Source organism: Vanacampus margaritifer, chromosome 11 (genome assembly GCF_051991255.1).
Source record: "Vanacampus margaritifer isolate UIUO_Vmar chromosome 11, RoL_Vmar_1.0, whole genome shotgun sequence".
In the NCBI taxonomy this organism is placed as follows: domain Eukaryota; kingdom Metazoa; phylum Chordata; class Actinopteri; order Syngnathiformes; family Syngnathidae; genus Vanacampus; species Vanacampus margaritifer.
The window spans coordinates 21,260,306-21,280,420 of record NC_135442.1 but is presented as its reverse complement, the minus strand read 5'-3'; the positions used below and the strand labels follow the sequence as shown (position 1 = coordinate 21,280,420).

The 20,115-nt window shown below is 39.0% G+C and overlaps 1 protein-coding gene across 2 annotated transcripts in view; it reads left to right on the top strand.

Annotated features, from left to right (window-relative positions):
- The first annotated feature begins 2,788 nt into the window (after positions 1–2,788).
- The window catches only part of gdap2 (ganglioside induced differentiation associated protein 2), a 51,422-nt gene continuing 34,095 nt past the window's right edge, over positions 2,789–20,115 (top strand). Inside the window, exons 1-7 of one of the 2 annotated variants that reach the window (XM_077580506.1) lie at positions 2,789–2,962; positions 3,479–3,682; positions 7,423–7,562; positions 7,643–7,796; positions 10,020–10,108; positions 12,896–12,972; positions 13,051–13,210. In XM_077580506.1, the coding sequence (XP_077436632.1) occupies positions 3,492–3,682; positions 7,423–7,562; positions 7,643–7,796; positions 10,020–10,108; positions 12,896–12,972; positions 13,051–13,210 (811 nt within the window). In that variant the 5' untranslated portion in view covers positions 2,789–2,962; positions 3,479–3,491. Of the gene's footprint in view, positions 2,963–3,464; positions 3,683–7,422; positions 7,563–7,642; positions 7,797–10,019; positions 10,109–12,895; positions 12,973–13,050; positions 13,211–20,115 lie in introns of both variants that reach the window. The other variant, XM_077580507.1, reaches the window with a different exon arrangement.

Here is a 20,115-nt window from a genome sequence, read left to right as displayed (position 1 = left end):
AGGAAACTAAATACAAGCCAACTGACGTGATAACGAAAGACACTTGGATAAGACACAAGTGACTGGGGGAGATGATTGGCTGACACAAGGGAACAGGATGATGAGTACAGGTGCAAACAAAACCTAACAAGCAAAACAGGACACAAAGCCAAAACAACAAACCTAAGCATAACACAAATCATGACACAAATCATTTTTAGACTGTGCAATAAGAGGGAATAAAACTCTGGACCTCCTGTATGTCAATGCCAGTATGAAGGGAGTTCTAATAAGAAAACTATTTTGTTTTGTATGTTTATTATATTACTTTGTTACCGTTTTGTTTTTTAATCACTACTTGTGGACAGTTTGTACGAGCCCCTCTGGTGCCAGGGTATGAATTTATTAATTTTTTTACTAATCTGTTCCCACAGTTTACTACTCTATTCCTACAGTTTACTAATATGTACCCACAGTTTAGTAATCTGTTCCCACAGTTTAGCAATCTGTACCCACAATTTAGCAATCAATTATTATAACTGCTAGTGTTGTTCCGATACTGATACTGGTATCAGCAGAGGCCCCGATACTGCATTAAAACGGTGATATCGGTATCGGTGACTACTAACAAGTAACATGCCGATACCATTAATTCCGATGCTAATATAGGACTTTGGATGCAGCATCTTGTGTCCTGCTCGTGCACAACATTCACTGATGTGTGACATGTTTACTGCATGTCGAGCCAAGATATCCTATTGGCCCTTGAATGCTCTGAACCAATGGCAGGACAACTTTTTCACGTTGAGAAAAAAAAAACTTTAGGTATCAGCATCGGCCGATACTGCAAAGTTGGGTATCGGAATCAGCATCGGGGGCCAAAAAAACGGTATTGGAACAACACTAATAACTGCCACATCTCAGCAAGCTACATTGTTTGTTTTTGAGAAAATGCTGTGATTGTTTTTTTTTCTTTTTCTTTTTTTTTTTTGGTTCTTCATTGTCGACCTAATTTCTGAACACACTGCTACCTGTTTCTTATTAGGACCTTACTCTGACCGCAAACCCCCCAAAACGAGCTGTTTAGTTAAAATAAAAACAAAGGTCATGTAGCAATTTCCACATATATTTTTAAGTATATTACAATTCAGGTATAATCGAATACGTGCAACAAGTTGGAGTCTTCAGGAAGATTTTATTAAAATTCTGAGTGAGAGTTACAAATTACAACATATTCTGTGTGCCTTAAACGCATTAGTAGTTGGAGCAGAAGCTCCATGCGCCGTCCCAATGGAAGAGGAACGTTAGTTTTACCGGGGATTTTTGCTGCGGTGAAAGTGGATAGCGGTCTTTATGAAACTGACATCTTCCCCGCGTCCTCAGATTCACCTGCGCCAAAATGTCAGACTTCATCGTAGTTGCGAGGCTGATTACAACTTGTGTCACTACATTTCAATTGAAGCTAGGCTAGCACGCAGTATGCTGTGATTATGTTTACAAGATCAATCAAATAAAGGCATTAGTTTTGCTTGAGTTTTCGGCATTCTATGATTTTGGCTTTTGTTTGAGTGAGACTACGTGAATACAAACGGAGAGACCAGCTTACGACCGCAGGTGTAGTGGCGAGCGACCTGTCTCGTAGTATGACGTCATCCAAGGATAACATAATAATAATTTGTTTTATGTAAATTACGTTGCAGAATTTTAGTTTTGAAAGGCAACAAAACTACTTTCACAAACTATTTAAAAAATATTTAAAATAGATAAATAAATAAATAACTGTCCATCCTCGAGCCACTCGGTACACAACCTGACGGGAAAGTACCTTTTTACATGTCAAATTGTCAAAAATAAATCATGTGACTTTATATCTGGCTCCTGAACTTTGTATGAAGCACAGCACTACAACATAATAAACAATACCCAAATTAATAACACAAAACTAATAACACTGAATTTCAATTAAATAAATAAAAATACCAATTGGCAACTAAAGCATGTGTAATTGTATTTGTTCCTAAACCAACACTGTTGCAACTTCCAAGCCGTACAAGACCGCAAAAAGGCAAAGTAGTTCAAATTACAGTTTTAATTTCGGCCACCAGGGGGGGGTTTGTGTGCACATGAAGGCTCACGAGTAGAACCTTTTTATGAACCAATTTGATGGAACGCTTCGAGTATTCAATAAGCTTCATTTGCCCTATCACTACCACCCAGGAGACCGTGTGTGCGTGTGTGTGTGTGTGTGTGTGTGTGTGTGTGTGTGTGTGTGCGTGTGCGTGTGCGTGTGTGTGTGTGTGTGTGTGTGTGTGTGTGTGTGTGTGCGTGCGTGCGTGTGGTCAAATCGGGAATCGGGGTCAGTGCACTAGCGTTTCTGACAACCAGTGGTTTGAAAAGAGCAAGTTCCGCTCTCAATCTCCGTTCAGAGAAGTGACTTTCGAAGGAAAAAAAACAACTTCCACGAAAACAGAAGACGTGTTATTACTCAGCTGACTTGTAGTTAAGCGGAAGTGCCTGTTGTGTCAGTGTACTGGAGAAACGTAAATAAGACAACAATCTTTTACAAAATAAAAGCTTTTTAACGTCACATGAACATATGACTATAGTTTGCGTGGGCGTAGTATGGCCATTAACAACAACCACATCTTAAATTTGATCCACAATTGTAAGGTATAGGTTTCGTATACTGTACATTATTGTAAAGTATATCAGCCACGATGGCATTTAAAATGAGAAGACAAGAGTTTTAAATTGAAAGTAGAAACCGGATTTAGATTAGGGTAGTCCTCGTGCTTTTGAATTACACTGACGTAACTCCTAGCATGACGGCTATCCGAAAAACCAAATCAATTAACACATTCGTCTTTGTTTTCGAGTGTATGTTGCGTATTTAATTGAAATTGTTGGTGCGAGGTTTATTTTTTATTTTTTTTGTATTTGACGTGGACACCCACCACTGCCTCTGGCCACTACAACAGCTTAGGTACGTAAATGGAAACTTTAAATTGCCCACTGGCCTCTTGCGAATGCATTCATAAAACGACTCAAGAAGATTGTGTCGAAAACACATCAATAATCGTTTTCAAGGACGTTTAAGGTGATAATTCGATGTGGTATCTAAAGCAGTAGTGCTGTGTGGAACTACAGCCATGAATAGTCAGACATAATGTACCTCAGCAAAGACCTTTACTTATGTCAAGGGCTTGATGGGACGAAGCCCACTAGTGCAGTATAGTACAAAATAATGGCTAATAATTCCATTAAGATGCGCTGAGTTGGACGTGTGCATGAATATTGTATAAAAAGTGAGGTGGGTAAATTTGTAAGAAGTCATCTATGGAAACAAAATACTTATTAAGGAAAAGGAGTGCAGCCTATGATTCCTGGATGAATTTTAAGAGCCGACTGATCAAGCAACCGCAATGTTATCGAACAAAGTTAAAAAGTAAAATAAATTCCAAGCATGCTCCTATGTTGCTAATTAGGGCTTTTCATGAAGGCTTGAACCTGGCATGCCCGAGAGGATGGATCCTCTGGGTGCTCGCTCCCAGTTTGTGGACATCCAGACCCTCCCCACGTGGCAGGAGCTGGAAGACGATGGTGAGCACATTCCGCAGGATCTGAGTGACAGCCTGCTCAGCCAGCAGTCCTTCCCTTCGCCCTTCCCCTTCAGGCCAGACATCAACTGCAAAATCATCCTCTTGTGAGTCTTTCTGGAAAAAAACACACTAACATATTTAACAACTTCATGATGTTTTACATCAATTTGTAAGGTAAAAACAAAACATTTTTAACAACTTCATGATGTTTTACATCAATTTGTAAGGTAAAAACAAAACATTTAAAGAAACATACCCACTTGATGATTAGCCTAATCACTCCACTTCACTAAAAGAAGATGGCACGATTATTTACAAATTAGACTGACTGGCCTCTAAATGATGTGATCACTGACTTTAATATCACAAAGAACCAAGCCACATACCACATAACAGTGAACATGAATGTCAGTCGCTGCAGTCCAGACCTCCATTAAGGTCAAACCATTCTAAATGTATAGTATCTGTCTGGTTGACTGAAAAATGTATCAGGGATGTCAAACTTACTGTAGTTTAGGGGCTACATACAGCCTAATGTCATATCAAACGGCCCTTTGTTTTAATGCAAAGCAATGTACAGTAAGTGCAAATGCAAAATGTTTGTATTTGTAAACTATCATTTTATAAAACAAGAAGAGAAGCCTCAGATTTCATTGGGAAAACATGCAGTTGGCTTAATTTTTTTAAGATGCATAAAGGGTTACCAACTCGGGTCCTCGAGGGCACCTATCCAGCATGTTTTGGATGTTTCCACCCTCCAACACACCTGATTCATATGATTAGCAAGCTCTGCAGAAGCCTGATAATGATCCTGATCATTTGAATCAGGTGCGTTGGAGGAGGGAAACTTCCAAAACATGCTGTAGAGGTGCCCTCGAGGACCAGAGTTGGTGACCCCTGATCTACATACAGTAGTGTATACATAGTGTATTACAGGGCTGTACAAAATTCAGAATTCAATTCAATTCAATGGATGAATTTGAATTTGGATTGACCTGACCCCACCCCACAGCATGTCGAATTGAAACCAAATTGCCGGAAGTGGAATTGAATTCACTGCAATTCAGAAAAACAAATTCTCATCACATATCAGTGAGAATGAGACAGTCTATTTCACTGGTGTGCTCAAAAGCACTATAGAAGTGGAAGACCAAGACCAAACAAAATGTCCAAAATGTTTGGGCAGCCATTTTAAAGACTTAAATAAAGCAAATTATTCAGGGAAATTAAGTGCTGTTCTACCATAATATCAAACAGTTTCAAAGTTTTTACAATTGTAATTATTTGTTTTAATTGCTTTTGCAGCTTAGCACACAGAGCCAACACATTATTCCTCTCTCTATTTGTAAACAGTATCCATCTGCATTCTTTGTTATATGTCATCTTTATCATGTAGTCCTTTTACAGTATATGGTGTCCCTAATGTTCAGCGTACTGAGACATCACAGTCACAATTTTGTGCTCCTAAAACTCAACCTCTGAAACAGTTAATTTATTAGAAGTGGACTCAAATGGAATGGTGGGCATACGTACTGGTGTATGGAAGGTGCAAATGTTTGGTGGTGGTCGGAGGGGCCGTAGGCGCACACTAGCAGCCACGCTTCCGTCAGCCTGCCTCAGGGCAGCTGTGGCTACTTAATTAATTTACCGCCACCACAGTGTGGATGTATGTGTAAGTGCATGAATAATGTATCTGTTCCATTGTAAAGCATCTTTGAGTATCTGATTAGATAGAAAAGCGCTATACAAATCCAATGCATTATTATTATCATTATTATACATTAATATTACTTGAAGCCCTGTGTTGTAATGTTAATTTTAGCCGCCATTTTTAAAATTAGTCTCAGTTTTAATCAAGTTTCAATCACGCTTGCTAGTTTTTATCATAGTCAACCTCATCCTGTTTTTATTGAGTCCATTTTTAGTCTACTATAAATTTAGCATTTTAGTCCAAGAAAACATAATTTTATTCGTCTAGTTTTAGTCAACAAAAACTATCAATGTTTTGGTGTAGTTTTGTCAGGACAATCATTTAACCCCTGTATTTTTTTCAGCAGATTATTATGAACATTTTGGATGCAAAAATATTTCCCACCAAATTTTCTCTCATATTTTTAATAAAAAACAACTTCACACACAATTACAGTATATCAACAAGTGGCTACTATGGCTACATGTTATGAGCTAGTAAATTAGCCAGCATTAGTTAGTTAGCGGTCGGATTAACATTATTGTTGGAACGTTATAGCCGTTGGATTGTTACTACAACTATAATTTTTTAAATTATAATACTTTTAAAAAATAATTTACAGTTTTTTTTTTTAACCTTTTCAACCTTTTTTAACCTCCTGTCTGTCCGATATGTTTGTGCATGTTGCACTCGCTAGCTGCAGGTTTGAAAGGGTGTGTGTCACTGTGTGTCACATGACAGTGTCACAGTCACAGATTAGCAGACAAGACTTTGCAAAATCAAATAATTTTTGTCTCGTTTTTGTTCATGAACTAAAATGTCCATAGATTTTAGTCCAGTTTTTATTAAGTGAAGTACATTTTTGTCTCGTCTTCTTTTGTCGACGTAATTGCGTACTGATTTAGTCACAGTTATTCTTTATTAATGAAGGTCTTAATCTAGTCTAGTCTCGTTTTAGTCCAGTGAAAAATGTGGGTTGACAAAATGATTTTTATTTAGTTTTTGTTGACAAAATTAACACTACTGTGTTGTATTTATTTAAAATATTTTCACTTTACTGCATTCTGTGAAAAGTAATTATACTACCATACTTTCCACCATACTTTCCTTTTGTGTAGTCTATATAAAATATCCATCCATCCATTTTCTTAACCGCTTATCCTCACAAGGGTCACGGGGGACGCTGGAGCCTATCACAGCTGGCTTCGGGCAGTAGGCGGGGTACACCCTGAACTGGTTGCCAGCCAATTGCAGGGCACACAGAGACAAACAACCATCCACACTCACAATCACACCTATGGACAATTTGGAGTGTTTAATTAAACTACCATGCATGTCTTTGGAATGTGGGAGGAAACTAGAGTAGCAACAATATGGAATACGGAATATATATTTTATTTAAAAAAAAATCATAACAATGAAGAAAAGAGCCCAGAAAATAGCCAATACTTTCATATCACATTAAGGAAAATACTATACAGGGATATAAAATTACTTTTTTTTAATATAAATTTTTGTCAATATTTCTATATGTATTTACAATACTATTACTTATTATTATAATCGTTTATAATTGTTTTTAAAGGACCCCACCCCAAACACACACACAAACCACACAAACCATTAGTGCGTTAAATCGAGGTTACACTGTATTCAGTGAAGGAAAATTGTGGTCTGTACTGTAGAGTGAGTCCACATCATAATTCCTCTTTGTGGAAGATCACATGATCTGTCTGCTGCTCAGCTTGGCTACTGACTCAGTGTGAGCACCTCTTTGTGGTAGCAACTCTCCTGTATCCGTTTATAGGGAATGCTCGCATTCCTGACATGCTAACATGACCGCCGTGCCCCCAAGGAACCAACCTCCTGTTGACCTTGTGACCACTTAAATGTGCTCATTGAGCATCCGAGCTGTCACAAAAGATCAGTTTTTTTACGCATAACCTAGCTAAATTTTTTACTTATTGATGTGTGTGTGCGTGTGTGTCCGCCTCTCTCATGGCTACCACAAATGGCGAAAATTTCCTGGGTCAACTTTGTCTTATTTTGGGGTTGTTCATAGAGAACAGGCAAAAGGCAGAGAAAATTTGCCTGTCATGGCTCTGATACTACTTTGGAAGCCAAACAATTGCATTTCCATCTTCTTGACTACAGCACTGGTGATGTAGCATTGCTGAACTGCACCGCCATTACCAACACCAGCAATGAACTGCTTAACGACAAGAACCCTGTATCAGAACGCATCCATCAGCTGGCAGGGCCCGAGCTGAAAGATGAGCTACTCAAACTTAAAGGTGCCTAACAAGTTTCATTCTGGTGTTCTAAAAATGGTGGGATATTTTTACACTGTGCAGGTGTTATGTTTCCTTTGCAGGATGCCGCACAGGAGAGGCGAAGCATACAAAAGGCTTCAATCTGGCAGCAAGGTTCATCATCCATACAGTGGGACCAAAGTACAAAGCAAAGTACAGAACAGCGGCAGAGAGCTCTCTGTACAGCTGCTATAGGAACATCCTGCAGTTGACCACGTAAGAACCACAACCTTATTGATTCCTTTCATCTGTCTCAGAGCACGTTTTGAAAATAAAAAATCTAAATGTTGGAGGAAAATTATATTACTGCAAAATATCCAAACTCTGACTGAACTCTGACCCAGATGTTCCAGAAAAATATGAGTCAAACAAAACTGAACCATCATCAGGAAAATATTGTGAAGATGCTTAGCTAAAGCATATGACCATCTTAGTTCTATAATCAGACCTATTGGGCATTTTCTTCAAATAGGTATATATAAGTATTTATTAACTTTGTATTCTTTTTTCTATGTAACGTTATGAATTAGTTATCCATCCATCCATTATCTTATTAGTTGTAAATTAATGAATTCTTAATAATAATGAGAATGAATAAGTTTATTTTTAAAATAAATTATTTCAGATATTATTATTACTAGTGGTGCAAAGGATCACAAAAGTCACGGTTTGGATCTGATCACGGATTAGAGATCCTTTTTTGCATTTTTTGCCAGGTACCAGCTGTCAAACTCACTTACCAGCCAGACACTCGTTGGTAATACTAACAGCTAGCCGCTAGCCACTTACGTCAGAGACTTCTGCCGTATCATACAGTGACGGCGTATTTAATTAGCGGTTTCTTGGCGTCCTAAATTAGCGATTGAACATGAGTTTGGTATAGTGTTGTGTTGATGTTGGTCGCAACTACAATGTCAATCTACGATAAAGAAACGTCAAGAGAAGTCAAGATAGCCATCACGCCACAACGTGGGCCAACTTCAAAGTAAAAGTGTACTAAGGCACTAATTTGGACTGCCGTCAATGTATTTGGTAAACGTTATTTTGAAGTTAGGCTTAGCGTGTTACGTTGAGTATGTTTCAGCTTCCTTGACATGTCAGAATATCAACTGTGAATGTGCACCAAGGTTATTTTTTTCTCACCAACCAATCCACAGATTGTTCGCGATCCGAACCGTGGGGCCTGTTCCGAACTGACCACGGATCAATGATGATCCGTTGCACTACTAATTATTATACATCTACATTTAAAATTATGTTTTTTATCATCTGTTACCTGACCTATTTTAAAAATTAAATGTGTCTCTTGAGCTCAAAAGTTCGCCCCCACGATCTAAAGTATTACCCACAAGTCAGTAGAAATTATTCCAACATAGGAAAACGTTTGTCCCCCCCAATATGAGCAATCCAAATGATTAAACATAGCAAGGCTTTGTTAAATCCAGTAGTGTGTACAAAACACCACTAGGTGATAGTATTGGTCTTCAAACACCTGCCAGTTGTCTCCAATTTCTTTTGGTAGGCATTGTTGAAGACACTTGTAATCACCGTTAATGTAAAAATGTTAACTCAGCATTGCAGTTGTTAATCAAGGTTTTATGACAATTTGAGCCTTGAACAATTGAACAGTTGTTTTATATGGTTTATATAGTTTGTTTTAAATTGGACAAATATGAACGTTAGCCAGCATCATAGAATGGATTGTGTTCCATTCCATTTACATTGTGTATCATTGTTAAACTGTTGTGATAGTCGTACATTTAAAGTAATGAAACACTCCCTCTCTGTTTAAATCATAAATTACGTGTAGTTAACGTTTCTTATTGCATCTTTTATAACTTCTTTTTTTTTTGTAGAAAATGACGTTAACAATTAATATAATGTGAAACATTACAGTGTACCACATGTGAAGCAGCTTCGACTTCATCCCGTCAGCCCTTTTTCTTTTCGGGTATAATTATGATTGTCCGAAAGGAAAAATGAACCCCCCAAAAAAGCACTGACAACATATGGCAGCCAGTGGCTAATACAAGCAGTGATCATAGCAGTCTACATTTTCACTCAAAAATGTGCTGCACCCATCACAGAAGGTTTAAGTCAAAGTCCTTAGTTCACTAGAAGCAGGCTTAATATCGCCTATCAAACCAACATGTGAATGGCAACAAAAGCAGTAAATACCAACCTAGCAAAATAAAAGAAGTAACAGCGTTAGCAACACTGACCACTTATCATGGCTGCTGCCGATCACCGACCATCATGACACTGAAGCACTTACTGTATATACTATAGACAAAAAACACTTAAACACTACCACAGTCTTTTCTGCTTTAAATGAGAGGTGGGAATTCTTCTATTTGCACATTAGAGCTTGCACTGTATTGCAAAGGAGAAAGCTTACGAAACCTGAGCGTTGACATGTGATCATCTCCTTAAAACAAGGGAACAGTCGATGGCATCTGTTGGCCTCAGCGTAGTGAGCACCGCCAAACGAGGATACCCGTTGGAGGACGCCACACATATCGCCTTCAGTAAGACACACATTATATATAGTATGATAATGACAGTACAATAAACAGTGAAAATTACAGATTGGGAATTACAGCATGTTCTTGAGCTTTAAGATGAAACTTTTATGTACAGTAGATATAAATAGTCTACTCACCCCTGTTCAAACGGCAGTTTTAGTTGTATATTAAAAAAACGAGACCAAGATAAATCATTACAAAACTTTTTCACCATTAATGTGAACAATAACCTGTACATGACAGTGCTTCTCAGTTATTTCTGTTAATCTCTCATAGGAAGAAGATATTTTGCGCCCCCAGCTCTCTCCTCCGCAACTATAGAGTATGATTTGTCTATAAAATTCTTAGAAGTACACCTCTGCATTACATTGTATTATTATTTACATTAAAGAAAAAAAAGATACATAGATTAATTTACAACAAACTAACTTTGTTGACTTTGTTTTTTTTTTGTCTCTCTCCACCTTTCTTTTCATCCCTGTTGAATATTTTTCCATGGTGTCTCATAAGGGTTTGTTCGCTGCACTTCTGTGCTCGGTAGCATTGAACCCTAACTAACACTTTAGAACAGGGATGTCAAACATACAGCCCGCAGGCCAGAACCGGCCCATCAAGTGGTTCAATCTGGCCAGTGAGGTCCACACAAACTGCAATTTTTCGCTAAAAATGAACTATTGTTGCTGGTTTTGTCCTCTAAAGGGAACACTGACTACCACTTAAATGACTTTCTAAAATATGGCTGTTATTCAGATTAGATTTTTTTTCTAATGTTTATTTTGTTCAAGAAATTTCAGATTACTCTGTAGTAAAATAATGAATGGGAATATTTTCAGAAAATACTTGTGATTATTTGCACCAAAAAAAAATTTTTATTATTATTAACAGCTTAGTATGCCACAGACATACTGGTCTGGCCCACTTGGATCAAAGTGGCCCCTGAATTAAAATGAGCTTGACACCCCTCAATTTGACAAAAAGATTAAATGTTTTGGAAAGGGGAAGTAAAACTAAACAGTGAAATCTGTGCCAGTGGTTGAACGACTTCATTTCACTTCCTGAGAGATTTTTTTTTTTTTGGTAACAGACACTAAGTTGATAGTTGAGTCAGAGTTCCCCAGTGGATGATGTAGTTTCTATATTTTCAGTTGTCTCAACTTTGCCTCGAGCCTCCAAGTACAAGCTCGCTCTCCCCACCACAAACATATGCGCTTGCCATCCACAGGTAGTCACGCCACCCCCTGACTCACTCGTCATATTACATTCAGATGCCCTCATTGCCTCACAGACACCAAGACACTAACTCCAATTCACGTAACGCAGCAATGCAGGGCTGCCTAGGCATTCATAGCGTTTGTGCTTTTGTTACGTTTGAGGATAGGCTTATTGGACATGTTTTACACGCGACTGCTACCTGTCTCATTTTTTGTGAAGTGTTTCCACTCGCCTGTGGCACCGCTGAGCTTGCTGCCCGGACCTGCTACCTGTTGCTTTAGTGAAGCATCCGTGTTGTTAATGCCAAAACACATGACTGCTGACAAGTTGAATTCATCATTGCAGAGTGGTAAAGTCGATGCATCAATCAATCAACTAAATAGTTCAACCTTACCTGTAGTGTGCACACCCTGTTAAGTTGGTTTATGTGGCTGTTTTAAGAAATTGCCAATCACATTCTAAATCATGTTAAAGGGGGATGGGGGGGGCACATCTTTCACTATTTTAAGTTTTTTTGATTAACCCCAAATACAGTAAAGTTCAGACATTTGTTTACTTTCTAGCAGATTCCTGAAGGATTTTGAAGATTAATTACACTGTTTGGACCAGTTGACAATTTACTCCATCTTCACTAAAGCCCCAGACAGTTCCAAAAAGAGATCCAAAACTTGATGAGCCCCAAATTTTTGGAAAGGAAGTTTTAAGTTTTTGGTAATGTCACTGTTTTGCCGAATTTTCTCCACTTGATACTATACACTTGATAATGCCTGGGAAATTCTTTTGTACCCTTCTTTTGACTGATGTGTTTGGAAGCTCTCTGCGTACCATGGCTTGTGCTGTAGATAAAATAACAAAATATCAGGAAAACCCAAGTAGAACATCCATCCTTTTTTCCGAACCACTTATTTCTCACAAGGGTCCTGGGGGTGCTGGAGCCTATCCTAGCTGTCTTCAGGCATTTGGTGGGGTACACTCTGAACTGGTTGCCAGCCAATCTCAGGGCTTACATAGATGAACAACAATTCACAACCACACCCAGGGACAATTTTAGACTCTTCAACTAAGCTACCATGCATGTTTTTCGCAATGTGGGAGGAAAGTGAAGTACCAGGAAAAAAAACACGAACTCCACCCAGGATGGCGGGAACCTAGATTCGAACTCACGACCTCTGCACTGCGAAGTGGACATGCCAACCAATCATCCATCGTGCCGCCCCCTCGTAAAATATTTGAACTTTATTTGGTGTTAATCAGTTATGTTAAACCGTGTCAGGTGTGTGGTGATTCCCATTGAACATGAGTGAGTGAGAATGTGATGGGTTAATTCCGAACAGCCGCTTCCCCAGTTATAAAAGGACGGGCATACTTGTGCACCCACATCATGAGAGTTTTTGTACTCCCCCTCTTGAATTTTTTTTTGTTGTTGTTGTTGTTGCACAGGTTATGAGTCACATTAATGCTGGACAAAATTTTGAACTGATTTACTGTATCTTGGTCAATAAAAAAAAACAAAAAACATAAGCCTGGCATTTCAGCAGGGCTGTGCAGACTTCTTATATCCACTGTATTTGTCCACAGGAACAGTACGCAGGTTCCTGGAGAAGCATGGAAGCAGCATAGAGGCAGTGGTGTTTGCTGTGTCCGAGACAGAGGAGGTTTGTCCAACTTTGGTCAGTCTGTACAACCTGCATGACACACTTACTACATTTGGTGATTGTGCAAAATTTTTGTAGGTAGTGTACAGGAAATTGCTTCCACTCTACTATCCTCGGTCTGAGGAGGAGGAAAGGGTGTGCCTGCCCCTCGTGCCAGCTGACATTGGCAACTCAGAGGGCGAGCCTGTTGTCCCCGAGAGGCAAATACGCATTGCAGAGAAACCAGGAAGCTTGGAAGGTAAAAAAATATTTAAAAAAGTCACTCACAATGGATTACAATGTGTCCCGTGAGACATTTCAATTGTTGGAAAAAAACAATTCGAGATCATGAACCATTGGCACATAAGATCTTCAACAGAAGATCTGTCGTTTATCAGCCTGTGCCTTCCACACAGACACCAGCGTGATGTGTTGTTACTGCGACTATGAACAATAATTGGGGAGGAGTTTATGGATTTCTCAACTGCTAGCAAGATTTGAAAGTAGCCTCACTTCACTCCACCTCCCCTACCCTTGCATCGCTAACCACTTCTTGACAAGAACATGCCAAGACCTGCATGTTTGTAGACTAGCCGACCTTAGCCACGACTGCTACATTGCTTGCATGAGATATTCATTAAATTAAATTGCAAAACATAAATGTTATGGGTTAGATGTTGTGTTTTTTGGAATGTACAAAATGGAAACTGAGCATTCTGGGTGGAGCAACCCTAATACAATATTTGCGCAGTCCCTGTTTATGCCAGTCTCCCAAAGACTTTACCGCAGATTCGTGCGAACGGGGTAGGGGGTGAGGGGGGCTGCTCATGTGTCCCTACCAGGGGAGTGGCAGCCATCGTGAAGTTTGATAGAAACCGTACGGCTGGTCCATTCCAGGCCGAAATTGTCATGCACTGTAGTTCCCCTTTCTGCCACAACCCCGTCGAGCAGCACCGCGTCATACTAGAATCTCATCTCTCTGTATCTCTCGCTGTCCCCCTCTCTGTCTCTGTCTCTTGCTGTCTCTGTCTGTCTCTCTTGCTCTTTCTCTCCCCCTCTCTATTTCTCTCTCTCTGTCTCTCTCCCTCTTTCTCTCTCTCTTTCTATCTCTCTTTCTCTCCCCCTCTCTCGCTCCCTCTTTCCTCTCTCACTCGCTCTCTCACTGTCTCTCTTTCTCTCGCTGTCTTTCTCTCCCTCTTTCCCCCACTCTCACTCTGTCTGTCCCTCTTCCCTCTCCCTCTCTCTCTCATCCTCCTTCTCTCTGTTTCTCTCCCTCCCCCCTCCTTCCCTCTCTTTCTCTGTAGCTCTGTCTCTCTCTTGCTGTCTCTCCCTCTCACTCTCCCTCGCTCTGTCTCTCACTCTCCTCCATCCTTACCTTCCCCCTTCCCTCCCTCTTGCTCTCTCTGTCTGTCTCTCTTTCTCTCGCTCCCTCCTCCGTGCCCCTCTCTCTCTCTCCCTCCTCCCTCTCTGCAAAAACATAACAAACACATGAAAAATGTATGAATACATTTTTGGGATCATGGCAATATTTAAAAGAGAACATTTTTTTATATGATTTAAAGTGTACCTCTGGAGTAACATTTCGATATATTGATGAGGAATCGGAGCATATATTGTAATGTTTGATAAATACCTGGTGTTCACATTTTTGTGTCTAGTCTTGTATTTTGCCAAAAATAATCCCACTCGTTAATTTTAATACTCGTCGCCATGTCTCCTCATTGACAGGACGTCACTCGCACCCATTAGTTACTATTGAGTGAGTTGCCAGATCGCTTGTCAATGGATGTGTAAGTCTGTTATCCAGACTCGATTATTTATTTATTCATAATTTATTTAACGGAAAGGATATATATAACCTGACTCGTTTTTTCCGGTCCGACACAGGTCTCTTTTCTTTGTGTTTTGCAATTGTTCAACACAACAGTAGCCGGACTAAAATAAATACAACACATCTATTTCAGTACATCAATTGCAATTTTGTCAGCCAGAAATCGACCATCACCCACATGACAGGAGACGGCATCTGTCTTTTTAACTTGTGTTAATATGGCACACATAATGGACTGTAATGAAATGTTAGAAGTATTTAATAATGAATGTCGATCTGCTTTAGATGCTGTTGCACCTCTTAGAATTCAAACAAAACATGTGCATCACTTTTTGCTATGGATAGATGATAGAAGTCGCAACTTGAGGAGAGAATGCAGGAAGGTAGAACAAAAGTGGAAAGCCACAAAAGCATGAAAAGCCTGCTAAAATCATATAATGAAGTGAAAAAAGCTAGAGAAAAATATTTCTCTGAATTAATTTCACTGAATCAGCATAATACAAGGTTTCTATTCAAAATTGATCGTTTGGTGAACCCACCAGTTAGTTGCAGCTACTTTAGCTGCTTCCCAGGCTGATTGTGAGAAGTTTTTAAGATTCTTCTCTGACAAGATAACCATACGACCTAACATTGGCTATGTTCTACCTGTTAACGTTTTATGTACTCGATTGAATTTGCTTGATCGCTTTATACCAATTTATTTTTTAGATCTAATGGATACCGTGCCAAATATGAAACTGTCTTCCAGTCCTTTGGATATTATTCCAACTAGAGTTCTTAAGGAAGTAATGCTGTCTATTGGTCCTGATTTGCTTTATGTGATTAATAGTTCTCTTTCCTCTGGCTGTGTTCCAGAGTATTTTAAGACTGCCTGTGTATTCAACCACTTTTAAAGAAGCCTTATCTAGATCCTGCCACCCTTTCTAATTTTAGACCAATATGAAAATTGCCTTTTACATTGAAAGTCATGGAGTGGTGGAAACAAACAATATTTTTGAAAAATTCCACTCAGGTTTTAGACATTATCATAGTACTGTAACGGCACTTCTTCGGGTCACAAATTACCTTTTGATGAATGCGGACTCTGGCGACTATTCTTTACTGGTACATTTGGACAGTTCTGCATTTGATACAGTCGACCATGTTATTATGATTGATAAGCTGAAAACTTGGGTTGGGCTCTCTAGCACTTTTTTGGAATGCTTTATTTCTTACCTAACCAATAGGAAAATTTTGGTTTCCCTGGGTGAACATGTATCCTCAACTGTGCAGGTTAATTCTGGTGTACCGCAAGGCTCCATTCTGGGGCCTATTTTATTCTCAATTTACATGTTACCGCTGGGATTAATTATTCGCGTCACTATATAGCATTTCATTGTTATGCTGATGACTCAGTTACATATTTCAGTAAAACCCACTGATTTTAGCAATGTATTGGTTTTGCAGGACTGTTTAGCTGATGTTCAAAAGTGGTTGACAAATAATTTCCTACAATTAAATTAAAGCAAAACTGTTATTATATTTGGCCCAAAGGAAGTCTCAGATAGGCTACAATCCTTACTTGGCCCTCTTGTTTCAAATATTAGACCTTCTTCTCGAAATCTTGGTGTGATATTTGATTCAGAACTGAAGTTTGATATCCATGTAAAGAAGCTCGTGCTTTCATGCTACTTGCAACGCCGCAATATTGCTAAAATTAAGTCGGTTCTCTCATTTGAGGATAACAAGAAAATTATTCATTATCAATTATTTGAACAAACTACAAGTAGTTCAAAATTCTGCTCCACGATTGCTTACTAGAAATAGTAAAATAACTCATATCACCCCGATTTTGGCATCTTTACATTGGCTGCCGGTACAATTTAGAGTTGATTTGAACATTTTGTTAATAACTTTTAAAGCACTCCACGGCATGGCACCAGAATATATTAATGAGCTTTTAAATCCGTATAGACTAAAGATATTGTTAAAATCCGCCAATCAAACATTATTGGCAGTTCCACTGTCCAAGTTAAAAACTAAGGGTGATTGAGCTTTTGCTGTTAAGGCCCCGAGACTCTGGAACAGCATTCCCAACCATGTTAGAAATGCAGAGTCTCTAACATCTTTTAAGTCTCTTTTAAAGACTTATTTTTGGGGATTTTGTTTTCTGATTACATTGTTTGACTTTTATTGTATGTATAGTATATTTGTATGTTTGTTCTTTTTATTATTATTATTTTTGTAATCTTCTTATGTCTGTTTTAACTGCCTGTTGGCTTTTATGTGTTTGTATTTTATTGTTTGTAAAGCATCTTGTGCTGTGTTGCTTGAAAGGTGCTATATAAATAAGATTATTATATTATTATTATTTTTATTAGCATTTTATTTCACATTCTCACAACTCAAATTTACAGAAATTCACAAGTGGCAGGTTATCGGTAGGGTCCAATTGAAGGCTTTGTACAAACAAGTCCAAGTCTTTTGAGGCTGCCCTTCAAGACCGTTTCCAACCCTTCTGAAATTCCTGAAGACAAACGTGACAGACGTACTGAAGATGGAACGTACGTGACCAAATGGACACTGAAGGTCATACATGTTGAACACACTGGATCATATACGCGTGAAACCGATACGTGCAGGGCCTTAAGGTGCGACCAGGCCATCCTGGGAGCTGTCTTGAGAAGCGTGTCCTGAGTGGTCCTCAGCAGCGTGGTGGCCACTGTGCGGGCAGTGGTAGGCGCAGTGCGAAGAAGGCAACTTGATGATGATCTTGTTGTCTTGGATCTTGACCAAAGCGTGCGTGTCCTCCAACACGATCTTGTTGCCCCCGACTTGGACCACTACGTGAGACTCATCGCAATCTTTGCCATCATCGTTGTCATCGTCATCCTCATCTTCATCATCGTCATTGTCATTGCCATTATCGTCACCGTCATCTTCCCCATCATCATTATCACCGTCGTCATTATTATCATCGTTGTTATCATCTTCGTCATCATCCTCACCGTCATCTTCATCATCGTCGTTTCCATCATCATCGTTATCGTCGTCGTCATCATTGTCGTCATCTTCGTCATCCTCATCGTCATTGCCATTATCGTTGTCTTCATCTTCGTCATCATCATCGTTGCCATTATCATCATTATCATCTTCGTCATCATCGTTGCCATTATCATCATCATCTTCGTCGTCATCATCGTTGCCATTATCATCATCATCTTCGTCATCATCATCGTTGCCATTATCATCATCATCATCTTCGTCATCATCATCGTTGCCATTATCATCATCATCTTGGTCATCATCGTTGCCATTTTCATCATCATCATTATCTTCGTCATCATCATCTTCGTCATCATCATCTTCGTCATCATCATCGTTGCCATTATCATCATCATCTTCGTCATCATCATCGTTGCCATTATCATCATCATCATCTTCGTCATCATCATCGTTGCCATTATCATCATCATCTTGGTCATCATCGTTGCCATTTTCATCATCATCATTATCTTCGTCATCATCATCTTCGTCATCATCATCGTTGCCATTATCATCATCATCTTCGTCATCATCATCGTTGCCATTATCATCATCATCATCTTCGTCATCATCATCGTTGCCATTATCTGCATCATCATCTTCGTCATCATCACCGTTGCCATTATCGTCATCATCATCTTCGTCATCGTCATCATTGCCATTATCATCATCTTCGTCATCGTCATCATTGCCATTATCATCATCGTCATCATCATCTTCGTCATCATTGCCATTATCATCATCATCATCGTCATCATCATTGTTGCCATTATCATCATTATCATCTTCGTCATCATCGTTGCCATTATCATCATCATCTTCGTCATCATCATCGTTGCCATTATCATCATCATCTTCGTCATCATCGTTGCTATTTTCATCATCATCATTATCTTCGTCATCATCATCGTTGCCATTATCATCATCATCATTGTTGCCATTATCATCATCATCGTCTTCGTCATCATCATCGTTGCCATTATCTGCATCATCATCTTCGTCATCATCACCGTTGCCATTATCGTCATCATCATCTTCGTCATCGTTGCCATTATCATCATCTTCGTCATCATCGTTGCCATTATCATCATCATCATTGTCGTTATCATTGCCATCATCTTCATTATCATCATCGTCATTGCCATTATCGTCATCTTCATCATCATCATTTTCGCCGTCGTCATTATCGTCGTTGCCATTATCATCATCTTCGTTATCATCATCATTGCCATTATCTTCATCATCTTCGTCATCATCATTGTAGCCATTATCATCATCATTGCCATTATCATCATCAGCTTCGTCATCATCATCGTTGCCATTATCATCATCTTCGTCATCATCATCGTTGCCATTATCATCATCTTCATCATCATCGTTGCCATTATCGTCATCATCATCGTTGCCATTATCATCATCTTCGTTATCATCATCGTTGCCATTATCTTCATCATCTTCGTCATCATCATTGTTGCCATTATCATCATCATCATTGCCATTATCATCATCATCTTCGTCATCATCATCGTTGCCATTATCATCTTCGTCATCATCGTTGCCATTATCATCATCGTTGCCATTATCATCATCTTCGTCATCATCGTTGCCATTATCGTCATCATCATCGTTGCGATTATCATCATCTTTGTTGTCATCATCGTTGCCATTATCTTCATCATCATCTTCGTCATCATCATTGTTGCCATTATCATCATCATCTTCGTCATCATCGTTGCCCTTATCATCATCATCTTCGTCATCATCATCGTTGCCATTATCTTCATCTTCGTCATCATCATCGTTGCCATTATCATCTTCGTCATCATCATCGTTGCCATTATCATCATCTTCGTCATCATCATCGTTGCCATTATCATCATTATCTTCGTCATCATCATTGTTGCCATTATCATCATCATCGTTGCCATTATCATCATCTTCATCATCATCATCGTTGCCATTATCATCATCTTCGTCATTATCGTTGCCATTATTATCATTGTCGTCATCATCGTTGCCATTATCATCATCATCTTCGTCATCTTCATTGTTGCCATTATCATCATCATCATCATCGTTGCCATTATCATCATCATCTTCGTCATCTTCATCGTTGCCATTATCATCATCATTGCCATTATCATCATCATCTTCGTCATCATCATCGTTGCCATTATCGTCATCATCATCGTCATCATCATTGTTGCCATTATCATCATCTTCGTCATCATCGTTGCCATTATCATCATCTTCGTCATCATAGTTGCCATTATCGTCATCATCATCGTTGCGATTATCATCATCTTTGT